The sequence below is a fragment of the Uloborus diversus genome, chromosome 8 (genome assembly GCF_026930045.1).
Source record: "Uloborus diversus isolate 005 chromosome 8, Udiv.v.3.1, whole genome shotgun sequence".
Taxonomy (NCBI): Eukaryota; Metazoa; Arthropoda; class Arachnida; order Araneae; family Uloboridae; genus Uloborus; species Uloborus diversus.
The window spans coordinates 87,262,024-87,276,318 of NC_072738.1; the positions used below are offsets into that span (position 1 = coordinate 87,262,024).

The 14,295-nt window shown below is 30.9% G+C and overlaps 1 protein-coding gene across 1 annotated transcript in view; it reads right to left on the bottom strand.

Annotated features, from left to right (window-relative positions):
- The window catches only part of LOC129228466 (eukaryotic translation initiation factor 4E-binding protein Mextli-like), a 79,513-nt gene that overhangs the window by 26,880 nt on the left and 38,338 nt on the right, over nt 1-14,295 (bottom strand). Inside the window, exons 10-12 of the mRNA XM_054863147.1 lie at nt 13,906-14,118; nt 7,084-7,137; nt 3,903-3,958 (exon numbers count right to left, since the gene is read on the bottom strand). Of these exons, the coding sequence (XP_054719122.1) occupies nt 3,903-3,958; nt 7,084-7,137; nt 13,906-14,118 (323 nt within the window). The remainder of the gene's footprint in view (nt 1-3,902; nt 3,959-7,083; nt 7,138-13,905; nt 14,119-14,295) is intronic.

The window sequence follows — 14,295 nt, forward strand, 5'->3', positions numbered from 1 at the left end:
TCAAGGTTTTCAAGTGCTTGAAAACCTTGAAAAAAATGTGAAAGTTTTTTTTTTTTTTCCTTCCTGTGTTTGCAAGTTCAATCTTTCTGCATCTTATTAATATTTTGATATTTTTGGCAATCAGAAGTTATTTCAACACACATTACCTTAGATTAGCTTATTTTATGTTTAATTTCAATAGATAATAAAGCCTTCAATATTCGAGTTGAACCGAACCATTGTTTCGGTCACTCGTCTGGTCAGTGCTAATTCTGCATTAGCTACCAGTTTGTTTGGCACTCTTGGCTTCCTTAAGAGGTTTTCCACCTCCAGCTCAGTCACTCCTATGCCGGGCTGATGAGTGCTAATAAGCACGAAACTGCAGTCCTTGGCTGGAATTGACTGAGCTAGCAGTTATTTCATGTATTTCTGCCTTAGCCCTGGCTATAGGGCGGTACCTTACTGAAGATAATAAAGTACTTTTTTTCCGGAACCATGGCAATATCAAACTTACACGGATTTCACCGAAAATAGCTTGTAAAGTTTGAGATTTCAATCTCTTTGCATCTTGTAAATATTTGCTATTTTTGGCAATCTAAAGTTATTTTGACATACGCCACCTTAGATTAGCTTATTTTATGCTTAATTTTAATAGATAATAAACTTTCTTATTTTTGGAGCAGTAGCAACATTGCACTTACTTGGACTTTGCGGAAAATTGCTTCTCGTGTTTGAGATTTCAATCTTTTTGTATCTTGTAAATATTTTGACATTTTTTGGCAATCGCAAGTTATTTCGACATACGCCACCATAGATAGGCATATTTTTTGTTTTATATTAATAGAAAGTAAATTTACTTTCTTTTTTTTGGAACATTTAGCATTGCACTTACTCAAACTTCATGAAAAATTGCTTCTTGTGTTTGAGATTTCAATCTTTTTGCATCTTGATAACATTTTAATATTTTGGACAATCAAATGTTATTTTTACGTATGTTATCATAGACTAGTGTCTACAGGAAAAAAGAAGAAAGTGTCATACATTTCACTCGGATGAAAACAAATCAAAAGTTTCTTTTCTTTCAAAAAAAATTGCCAAAACAATGAATTACTTTTACGGTTGCTTTAAAACAATAATTCTAGATTGAACTACTCAGCGCCTAACGCGCCAAGCGACCACGCTACCGGAACCCAGCCCTTTTGCGAGTGACGCGGGTGTTTTTTCTTTGGCAATAATAAATGTTTTGCCAAACAAACAAAAAAGGATAAAATCACATTAACAGTAGCTTTCAAATCTTAATATATTAGGAGTTGCGTTGCCCGGCTTTGCCCGGTCTACCTTGAGAATAAAAATTGTGTCAAGTGACATATATTCAACAAGCACCTTTCATATAGTGAAGGAATTTTTCAAATAGGTGCAGTGGTTCCGGAGATTACCTCGAACATGTAAACACACAAAAGTCCGCTCTCTCTCTTTATGATATTAGTATAGATTGAAAATAAAGTTCTGTGAATCTGAACTTGCACATTAATTGATTACATCAAGTTATTCAGTAAATCAGGCTCAAATTTACGTTCAATGTATTTATCACTTAAGTAACATTTGCATATTTTTGGATGTGGTGCATCAAGAAAATATCTTCTTTCTTAGTAATTTTTATATATACTTGAAGACAGTTAAAATACCTTGGTGGGGCAGAACAATTAATACATAAATATGAAGAAATGATTTGGATACTTAGTTTACTAAGAAATGATTTGCAAACATCTAATAATTTTGAGCTTAGGCAGTAGCGTTGCCGGAAATTACCTCCTGAGTTGGGTGTTTGCTGTTTGGTCATAAACTGATATGCATATAAATTACCATATTAGGGTTGGAAATATGTGTTAAAAACAAGGGCTCCGGGGGGGGGGGACACCTTCACGGCCTCCAAAATAGATCGTCTTTCAGAACCTCATATCAAAACGAATTCTTTTTAAACTGGTTATGTGAAAATTCCTGTAAATGTGCTACAATGTTTACTGTAAAAACTGTATCTAAAAAGTCTTAACAAGGTATGCACTGTTTCATCGGTCACTTAGCTTTTACCTATCAATAATCAGCCAGCTTTTACCTGTTAATTAGTAGAAAATTTATTTTTCAGTTGAAATTACTCTATAAGATAGTTACATGCTTGCTTGTCACTACCCCCCCCCCCCCCCAATGCAGATGTTTGTAAATAGCATAATTCAATGGATAAAAAGTTCAGTTGTACAGAAGGTGATAAGGAATTGTATCCTTAAAAATCATTATTATGGTTAATTAACAAATTATCTTCACTGATTTAGCCAGCATGCAGCTAATTTGCCTTTGGGAGCTTCCCTGTGTTTAAATAGGGCTGATCATCCCAAGGTTCTCTTTTTAATACTAACTGGTCCTCTTTAGTCCCGTTTTTGATTGCAAGTGGTCCTCTTTTACCCTTTGTATGGCTAAAATGTGTTGGGAGCCCTGTAAAAGAGACCCAAGTAATGAGTGGATCTATAGTTATGGGAATATTAGCACAAAACACTAAAACAAGAGACAAATCAGGACAAAATATTATTTATGAGGAATATCAGGATAACTTTGAATTGGACTTCTCAAAGTATAAGAAAAAATAAGTACCAGAAACAAGTTGGCCAACACGAATTTTTGATTGTGTACGATAAGTGTATACAAAACAAGTACAGTATACTCCCGATTATCCGTGTACGGATTATCAGGTTTGCGGATTAACCGTGCATCATTTCGGAATCACACATTTTTAAAGCTTCTTTTAGGAGCTAAAATCAAGGTAATACGAAGCATACCCTACTATCCGTGCACAGATGTCAAATCGGACACGTGTTCTACCCGTATATTGGATGCAGTGCATGGTATAGCAGCTGCATGGGTCAAAGGTAAAATCAGTTACCCTTCCACGATCTTGGAGAAAAGTCTTGCCACAAGAGTCATTGGATGAAGAAACCGTCTTCGATTGCCGAAGATAATATCGATAACATCATTGAAGAAGTTAAAGAAATCGAAGGTTTCGAATCAGTTGAAGCTGAAAATGTTGAAGAGTGGTTTAAAAGTGACGAATGTGAATCAGGATTTCAAGGTCTAACTGACGAAAATATCGTAGAACTTGTTACTGAATCAAATGCAAGTGATGATACCGAAAACGAAGAACATGAAGAAAATACAATTTCACATTCTACTGCTCTACAATCTGAGGAACATTTATTGGATTGCATGAGTGAAAGAGGTTACGATTACGGAGAATTAATTGCAGTAAGAAAAAATTCGTACAGACATACGCAACAATTTAAAACAAACAAAGAAAACAAAAATGTATCGCCGATTTTTTAAGCAATAAATTTCGAAGAAAGGTTCCTGGTCTGTGTTAGTATGTGTATATATATATATATATATATATATATATATATATATATATTATATATATATACATATATAATATATATATATATATATATATATATATATATATATATATATATATTATTTAGTTTTTTCTAATTTCCCCTTAAATAGTTCGCCTGCATATTCCTTAAAGGATTTTTCGGATTATCTGTGTTTTTCGATTATCCGTGCTACACCGCCCGGTGATTAGCACGGATAATCGGGTGTATACTGTACATAAATTTAATATCTTTTTAAGCACAATTCTGCTTTGATATTTTTCTTTATGGAAAAAAAAGAAAAGCAAATTGTATAACTACAAAGTGTGCAAAGAAAAAATGCATGCCAGATTCAAGGGTTTGTGTTTTTTATGGAAAATATTCAGAACACAATTCACATAAGTTAAACTGAGAACAAAACTATGCCGTATTTTTGCCATGAAGAATTTCATTTGGAAAATATTACCCGACACCTTTATGCATATTACATGTTAAAAAACTCACCTCTGCTGAATATTCTCGCCATTTTGAGCATGTACAGTTGATGTAACTTCTCTATGCTGATTTGAGAATAAAAAGTTTTTATTACTTCAGAACTAGAAATATACAGTACATGACAATGCTTCCACAGCCCTTACATGTTCTATTGAATTTTGGAGAAGATAAAGCCTCAAAAATACCTTTTAATTTTATATTAGTCTTGGAAAAGATGAAGTATGATAGGAATCAATCAAAGAGCAGAACAATATATATATATATATATATATATATATATATATATATATATATATATATATATATATATATATATAATTAAGCAAACAGAATTACAAATATTATTTGTCACAAAGCGAATTATTAACATTTTAAGACCAAACCAAATGTTTAAAATATAACACAAGACATAATTTGAAAAAGAGCAGTTCTGTTATCCTTATAACACCAAAACGGGACTATTTTAGTGTTTTTCCTATTTTTGAAAAAATAGCTTCAAATCATACATATTATTAGACTTCCCCCTTTTAAAAATTATTTAATCTCAGCTAAAAGCGTTTTCCCGAGCAGCAAAGTCTCCGTAAGTGAAACTTTGTATCATCAATTAAAATTTATTTTTTAGGTGCTACTTTTTAATATTTTGATCAGAATCAAACTCCAGGTTAAACTATTATGACAGCAGTAATAATACAATTTAAACCAAATTGAATCTAAATTTAATATTTTAATAAAAGTGTTCACACCAAAATTACTCTGTTGTAATGATAATATTCAAAATACAGTTGGATCTTTGTTTAACGATGCTCGATTTAACGACTTTTCTCTATTTAAAGACGACTCTCACGATCCCAGATGCTCCACTGTAGTTCTGTTTCAGGACACATTCTACTTAAGATCGATTTTGAGGTCCCTCAAAAGACATTAAATAGAGAATCAACTCTATATTTAATTTATAATACATAGTTTTTTTTTTTTTTGAACGATAAATGTATTAATTTGAATTTAAATTTTTGATATATAATATACTTCAATACACTTATACTCATTTAGACAGTCTTTTTTTTTTACACAATTTTGGTTTTACAAAGTAATAAATTAACATATTTAAAAATTGGCATATTTTTGTATGCACATATATACATTTATTTGAAGTTGTTTTTTAATTCTTCGACAACAATGTTTTCATTTACAACGATTCAAGTTAAAGGCATTTAATCTAGATTTAACGTTTTCAGGAATGAAAATGCAATTAAATACACTAATGAAACATCTTTCTCACTAAAAAAATCTCATAAAATTCTATTTCTGCAACATTTTTTAGTGGAATAGTGGCTTAATGATAGTGGGCTACTTAAAAAGAATTGGCAAATAACAAATAAAAGTGTCAAGTACACCTTGACGCAGAAGCAAGCACAAAAATCAGCAAAATTATAAATTACACTAACACTCGAGCCAAAAAACCTTTTTTGTTTTGAATTTGAAACAATTAAATTAGTACTGATATTATCTACACATTATATTTATTTATTTTTATGAACGAAGTAAAATTTTATGCTTTTCAAGATGTCTTACTTCTTTTCTACAAAAGAAAAATTAAATTATTCTCATTTTAGTGTTTTTTTTTCTTTCTTTTTTTTTTTTTTTTTTTCTAACATAGTTTTACATTGAAACATACAAGATATGGATTTAAACATTTTTGGGTCGAATTTATCTTTAGTGTAACTCAAGGGATAGGTGTACTTTCATAATTGTTATTGCTAAAAATTGGCCATTTTATTTTCATTGCTTGAAGGCAAGAAAAGAACTGTTTCAAATCATATTTTTTCAGCTCTGTAGAAAATTTTTTAAAAAAAATTATTTTGTGTGTTCAGAATTTAATTTAATAATTTAAATTTATCTGTAATATTTTTTTTCTTTCAATTTATTGCTACAGTTCTCAAAAACCATATAATAGTTATAATTTTCATATCTTAAACTAATTCTTATTTTCAAATAAGAAATTTATCGTCATTTAAAAGTTGTATGAAGTATCAGGACTTTTAAAATTACAAGAATTGTAAGGAAATCATACTTTAAGAAAATGTAAAAAGTAATCAGTACTGTTGATAAAAATTCTATACATTCAAAACTAATCAAAATAAACCATAGTTTTAATTAAGAAGCAAATATAAAATTTTTACTAGTTCAAACTAATGTTCATTAGCAAAAAAAAAATAATTTTTGAAAAAAAAATATTAACATGTTACTATTGCAAGCACACACTCACAAATATTTAAGTTTGGGACGTGCATGCTTTCATACCCAAAACTAGTTTAACCACATTAGTAAAAAATAAAATAAATGACTAAGATTTTGGGAAGTAAAAAAGATTTTGAAACCAAAATCCAACTTCAAGTTGTAAAAAAAATCGCAATTAGCTACACATTTTCAAAATAAGTTGTACAGCAAAAGGTGGTAAAAAAAAAAAAAAAAAAAAAAAAAAAAAAAAAAAAAAAAATTGTTTTCGCATAATTTTGCAAAGCTGTGGAAGCACTGGAATATCCATTTGAAATTTGAAGAAAATTTATATTGTTTTGTATAAGACAAATGAATCTTGTCCAATAATTTGAAACTCTTTACAAGTACAATAAAAACTGCTAGTTTAGATAATTAAAACAAAAAATTTTTAAGGTTTAAATTTTTAGGAAAAAAAAGCACTTTAGCATCCTTGTCCCGAAATGAATAATAGTTCATACCAAAAAATACTCTCAGTAATTTGTACAAATTATTAGCTCAATGATATCAAATGAAGTAGTTTCAAATAAAATGAATCAATATGCTTTCAAAGAATAATCTTTAAAATGGTAGGTATTTTAGAAAAAAACTGAAGGGAAAGAGGGAAACACAGTATGACAAAAGAGCTGAAATGTAAAACAAAAACTTTTTTTTAAAAAACAGTACCACAATTCTCTTATATTCTTATTAAATATTTTTACACTTGATACCTATAAAATTATGTGTTAGGATATGGCATAACAGTAAACTTAAAATAAAACAAAAATAGTAGAAATTAGAAACTTTATTAATTTTAAAAATTACAAAACACAGATGTTAAAGAATTGAAAAATTTAGAAAAATATAAATCAATGTTCAACTCAAGTTAAATCACACTGGCTCACAAAAGTCCTTTGCATTTTAAACTTGCTCATACCTTTTCAAGTTCATTCTGCCCAGCAAAATATTCATTTAACACCAATCTTGCAGTCTAGAAAGAAAAAATAACATAGAGAGCAGGTCTTCTTTTCCATACAATTTTTAAAGAAATACAGTAATAAATAAAGAAATACAGTAAGATAAAAAAATTATCTTAATGATTGCTAAGAAATTAAAAATACTAAAAGCAGAACTTTACAGAAGCACTGTTCTACACAATAATGGAAGAAAAGTCACATTAAATAGCCCCAAAGTGATCTCCGTAAATTGTTATTTTCTCTTTGACTTGAATGGCAACAGAATCAAACCATATAAGACAATCTACAGTTAATGAATACACCTAGAGTGTGAAAGGGTGGTTGGGGGAGGGGGGGTGGAGAAGTGGCATCTGTTGCCCCAGGCCTCAAGTTCGAAAGAGCTACAGATTTCAAAAATGATTGAACAAGCAAACTTTTTTTTACATTATTCAAAAGTAAACCTAGTGAAAGAGGTAAATAAATTTTTAAACGGTTATAATAAAATATTAGTGAATATAAGAAATGTGTATTTAGAATGAAGAATAAGTGGCTGGAACTTATTAGGGTCCAGCCCCACGAATTATGATGACAAAGAAAGGGCTATTTGGTCGCCATTTAAAAAGGACACTCCACCAATAGAACTATAAACAAGAATTTATTTTAGTTTTGACCCCATCAGCAGGGCCTGATAGATGAATAGGATGAAAATGCTACGGCCAAAGGTTTCTGATTTTTAGGGGCTCCAAAACAGTGGCAGATCCCCAGGGGGCTTGATTGGGACGATCCCTCTCCCCCCCTCCCCGAAGATTTGTAAGTTCAAATAATTTCCGGGAAAAGGTCACCAAATTCTCCCCCACCCCCCTTCACATCATAAAAAATTGCCTACAACTGTATTTTTACAACTTTAATTCCAAAAAATTTCCCAAGGAGAGTTCCTCAACCCGCACTCTCCAATGTCATTGAAGGTCTTTTGAATTTTTAGAGCTTCAATTTCGAAAAAAAACGCCGGAATCGAACACTTTTTCGAAAATGTCGTTAATGAGGGCCTTCGATTACGTTTTTAGAACTTCAATTCCAAAAAAAATGGGGGGGAGAGCCCTTGATCTTGAATCCTTCCATAACGTCAATGAAGATCCGCTAACCTTATGTTTTTGAAGTTTCAATATTGAAAAATTGAGGAATAACTCCTGACTCCACCCCATCTTTTAACACTACCAAAGATGGCTAACTATTGCATTTCAAGGCTCCAATTTCAAACAATATATGATGAAAAGTTCCAAACCCCCTACGTCATAAAAGATGGCTTACAACGGCATTTTTAAGACTTCAATTTTGAAAAATTTGAAGGAACCCCCATGTCCCTCTTTCCTTCTCTTTCAACATCAAAGATCATCTAAAACGGCGTTTTTGAATTTTCTACATCAAAAAGTTTCTGGGGTAAAGTTCTGAACCCCATGTCTTCTGCTACGTCATCAAAAATGGCCTATAATAGCGTTTTTAGGACCAATTCCAAAATATTTTACGGGGGAAAGTCCCCAAACCCCCTGGTTTTTAGCATTATTAAAGATATCTAAAATTGCGTTTTTGAAGCTTAAATATCATAAAATGACTGTGGAGAAAATTCCAGAATCTCATCCTTTCTCTTCAAGATCACAAAGACAGCAAATAATTGTGTTTTCGAAAATATACTCTTAAATTTCAAAAAAAAATCCGGAAAGGGACCTCCAAACCTCCCTTCCTTTTATTAACCACCAAATAGACTAAAAATGCGTTCCTAACAAAAAAAATTTGGGCGAAAACTTGCAAATACTCCTACCTCTGTGCGAGTATAAAACAACTCAGACAACAAACAAATCCATAACTATCTTCAAATTATATTTACAAATGCAATTTTAGTACTTCATTATGTTTGTTACGGAAACTGGTAAAAAGAGATGCCATCTTAACTGCAACCTTTCTTTTATAAGGAAAATAGTACAATTGAGAACCTGAATAGCTACTGAAAAAACTTCACAAGTCCTGAAACGAATATAAAGTTGAAAGGTTTAATCAAGATAACAGATCCAGAATGTCAGTAGAAACTGTTATTTTCAATTTTTTATTCTTATATAATATATACATAGCTGCCAACCTCAAGAGAAAAAAAATAGGAGCACTTAAGGGAAAAAATAGGAGCAATGAGGGTTAAAATAGGAGCACCAAATCGTGGCCTGTGCTAAACCTTCCTTCTGTACCGTAAACTTCTATAAGTTCTAAGCACCATTACAATGCGTTTCTGAATTTCCATGTTAAATTTTCAATAAAACTACAACCAAGTATAAACCAAGTATAAAATAAAAATATTTTACATTAAAAAAGCATCATTACGTAGGTACATATTGAAAATTTAAAAAAAAAAAAAAAAAACATGACTCCTGTTTGATTTAATAAAACTGCAACCCTTTTTAAAAATATTCCTTTATACATATCCTACATGTATTGAAAATGCAGATGGGGCAGTTTTAAACAACTTTTATGAAAAAAAATATAGATGAATAGGACTTCACACATTTTAAAATAGAGTCATTCAATACTTTTTTTGTACATGGAAAATTCAAGTTAAAAAAGGTTTCTGATTTATTTAAAAAAATAAATAAATAAATAAATAAAATAAATAAATAAATGAGAAGTCAGCAGAAACCTTCATTTTAGATGAAATGGTTTCAGCTTATAACAAAGCCTCCGAGGCAATAAAGATCAAAATACAGATAAAATTTCTCTTTCAAAAAAATAATTTAAAAAAAACCATAACTTTTTGCCTTTTGTTATTTTTAATAGTTTGCATTGAGACAAACAACCAAATCTGTTTTCGGAAACTTAGGCTATTAATAGTCTTGTCTACTTCCATGTTGCAAATGACCAAACCTGGCAACAATGCAATAAATTTCAGATGATAGATTTTTGAATTTGTTGCATTAAAAGTAATTATAAATAATTAATAATCCTTAAAAAAAACTAAAATTTAGATGAAATAGACAGTTTTTAGCACATTAGCATCCAAACAATGAGGATAACATAATATTCTAAAGAAATTTTTTTTTTCATTTTTCAAGAAAAAAATTAAGAATTCTCTGAAAAAAAAAAAACAAGCCCATTTCGCATTATTTTCAATAGTTTGCATTGCAATTAACATCTAATTCCGATTTTGAAAACTTGGTCACTTTAAGAGTTTTGTGTACTTATATCTCGCAAATGACCAAATATGGCGACTAAGTCAAAAATTCAGATATAAAGTTTTGAATTTGTTGCATGAAAATAATTTGAAAATAAAAAATCCCCATGAAACTACAATTTAATTGAGAATCTTTAGCACATTCCTGTCCAAAACAATAGGGATAAGATGAAATTTTAAATAGTATACTTGTTTTCATTTCTTAATAAAATTATTTAAAATAACCAAAAAAAAAACATTTTGCAGCACATTTTGCTGATTTTCATTAGTTTGCAGTTAAAAGAAACCCCCCAATTCTGCTTTGTCTTTGAAAACGAAAGCACTTAAGCATCGTCTACTTCCATCTTCTGAATGACCAAACATGGCGGCTACGTTTTGCACGTAGCTGAAATGTTCAATGAAAAAACGATGTTCTCCGATCGATTGGCGCTCCCACTCAGTGTTTATCTTGACACTAATGCTTCCAAGGCATCAAATTGCCTCCTCTTTTGTTGGACTAACCTACCTTTGTATTCCTACCTTCCAGGATAGGGAAATTTCTTCTTTTTCCTCAGAAATCGAAAAGTGTACTACAAGCAAAGTCAAAAAACGGAGTTTTTTGGAATAAATCGGATTTTCGGAGTACGCAATAAAAATCGGAGAAACTCTGGGAAAAACGGAGCACTTGGCAGCTATGTATATATATACAGTAGTCCCTCACTACTTCAAGATTCGACTTTCGCAGTTTCCCTACATCGCGGTTTTTCTCCTTTTTTTTTTTCTTTCAATTATAGCAATGAGCCTTATTTATGTTCTTGTGCAAACTTTTTTTACAAGAGAATTACAAATTATGTCTTTTAAGTAAGGTAAGCTCTTCTTAGGGACTCAATTTAATCTTAAACGCTAACTGAAAAGCATAAATCACTGTATTACTACTAGGGGATAAATACATCTCTAAAGGTGTTCAACAACGTACTAGCTTTTTAAGCTGTATGCGTAATACCTTTGATGAGGATAAATATAGAGGAAGAAAGGGGGCACATATGGTCACTAACTGGAAATTAATTCATCATTGAATTAGTTGAAGTTAAGCTATTTTCATAGGTTAGTAGTAGGAAGGAAGAACTGCAAGTGTGTGTGTGTACTTTATTTCCCAATAATTAATGTGATATCGATTCTGTCTAATATATCTCGTTTTCTTATATTCTGTGCAATATATTAAGTAATACAAATATAATGTTGGATGAGGGTGCTGTTTCGTGTCTAGGGGATATGTTTAAAACCTATTTAAATTGTCGTCAGCAAGTTTTATGTCCTCTAATTAGGAAAGTATTCGGTTTATAATCCTACTTTACAGAAATTCAGTTATCGCGGTGAAGTCTGGAACGAATTAACCGCGATAAACGAGGGTTAACTGTATAGCACTCGAAACACTTATAACTTTCAGTCTAACTCTTTGATTGATACACATCATTCGGGGAAAAAAAAAACGTGCTCCAATTTTTTTAACCTTTTTTTTTAGTTTTTCATTGAGTCTCCCCTCTCCCCCCCCCCTTAATGCATCACTCACTGCTCCCCAATGACTAAATTGTTTTGAATTCAAGTCTCTTATTTAAGAAAAAGGAAGAAAATTAAGCTTTTCTCCTTTATTTCCTTTTTTTTCTGCTTACTTAAGGTGTGCATGAAATTATAACAAATATTTTGAGAAAGTACATTTAACTTCTAAAGTTGGCTCTCCAAGTTCATCTTAACATGTACGTTCTTAAGGTTTAACAAAAGAAGCATACTTTTAAGTTGAGGAGGGGGAGAGGATATTTGAAACTTAGAATAATGCTTGATTTGATGGTTGCAGGGGACTCTGAGGATGAAAAAAGTGATTTAATGGAAAGATACAACTTTTTACTTCCATTAAGATTCCATAATTCCATTCTTAAGATCTTTTAATGGTCTTATTATTGCGCACGTAAATTGGAACTTTGCCTAGGAACCCCAAATTGCTCAGAGTCACTCCCATTTGCAAATATTTGGATTGGCAGCTCTGCTTCATCGTTGCATCTCACTATCAAGCCCAACAATCTGACAAACTAACTCTATTCAATACTTTTCTGCTGTTAACCTTTCCAGTTTCTTGTCAAAATTGAAAATTTTATAACCGCTAATTAGAGTAAATGTGCGGATATTTAAAATGATCTAAGAAAACACAAAAAATTGCTATTTTACTGCAAAGTTCTTTCTACAAACCATCAGTTGCATTTTTCAGACTTTAATGACGAAAAATGTACATTTAAAAGGGAATTAAATGGACCAAAATGTTTAAAAGCAGACAAAAATGAACTTTGAAGGAAAAGAGGACAATTTGAAAGTCCTGGTTTTAAAACTAAGCTTTCCTGCAATAATTCTTAAGCTTCTTTTTTTTAATACAGTCGACGCTCGATATAACGACCATCTCCGTGCCAGAGAAAAAGGTCTTTATAATGAGTGGTCATTATAAGAGATAGAATTTTTTAAAAATATACACATGCATCATGTATGTTCCGTTGTTCCAATACAATTGGCACTTTTTTAAAGATTCCAGTAAAATGTCCAAATTATTTTTTATCATGGGATTTTTCAGTTTTAATTATGGGTGCAAAATATGACAAAATATTTCTAAGTAGAAAATATAGGAAAAATTGTATCACAGTACTTACAAATCATTTATTTTCTGAAGATAAAATCAGAAAGAGTTGCTTTCCTTTTTAGCACATATGATTTTTGCAAAACATAATTTTCCATTCAAAGAAACTAAAAAGTCTCTCGAGCATTTGAAACATTTTTCATACTGGGAACTTTGGTCTCAATTTCTTCTTCTTCATCTGATCATGATACATTAATTTGTTTTTGTGCACAATATCGAGAGGTACTTCATTTTCTGACAGACTCGTGTTTGACACATTCTAAATCATAATTGATTTTAGCATAACAGTTAAAGTTTAACACTTCTACCAATTTCATTTTTTTTTAGAAATTTTATACATCATTTCATTTTTTTCGTCGAAATTTTCATCTTGGATTGCCTGAAAAATCGTTTAAGCATTTTTCCTCTGCTTTTCAAAATCAACATGGTGGAGGCAATTCTTGATGGTCTTTTCTGAATTCCATGCTGATTTAGAAAGATGCAAATCTGTAAGGATACCCACTTTGTAATCTTCACCTTCTTCCAGTCCGTAGACGGTAATGAAGGTCATTTCAAGTTACATATTAGTAGCATTGGAAAAAACACCAGGAATAGTGTGAATCGCTGAATTCGGTCGCTGTATTCGATTAAATGATGCAGAGCGGTCGTTATAGCGGAAGCAAATTAACATAGAGTTCATTGGAACAAAGTTGGGACAATTACCACTGGTCGTTATAATGGATTGGTCTTTATAATGAGTGGTCGTTATAATGAGCGCCGACTGTATAAATAAAAATAAATATTGAGTTTTAAATTAGCTCATCAATTGTACATTTCAACATGTTTCAATTAAATCATACAGGTAAAATCCATATCCCGCAAATTGCACTAATTGAAAAACGTATTTTTAAACACAAAATATAACAGAATTGAATTTTACTTTAATTTTTTCAATACCTTTAGCAATTCTAGCCTAGTACCAGAGAGCCTCAAGACATCTTGCCCAATATATACAGGTAAATTGTATTCTCGAACAGTAGCATCACTCATGCTGTAACTGTGCATCAGCTGGGGTTTGTTACCAAAAGGCTGATTGTCCAACACCTGATGTGAGCTAGTATAATCAGAAATAACTCTCTCTCCATCTAAATGTACTGCATCACTAATCTCCTACAAAAAAAAAAAAAAAAAAATCGAAACAAACCAAATATTTTAAAAAAAATAAATAACTAAAAATCATGATTAGTTTCTGTTTGAAAAATTTAACCATAATTCAAAACAAATGTTTTTACAAATATTTTTTCTTTGACGGAATCCGTTTCCAACAAGTGCTTATAAATGCAGCTA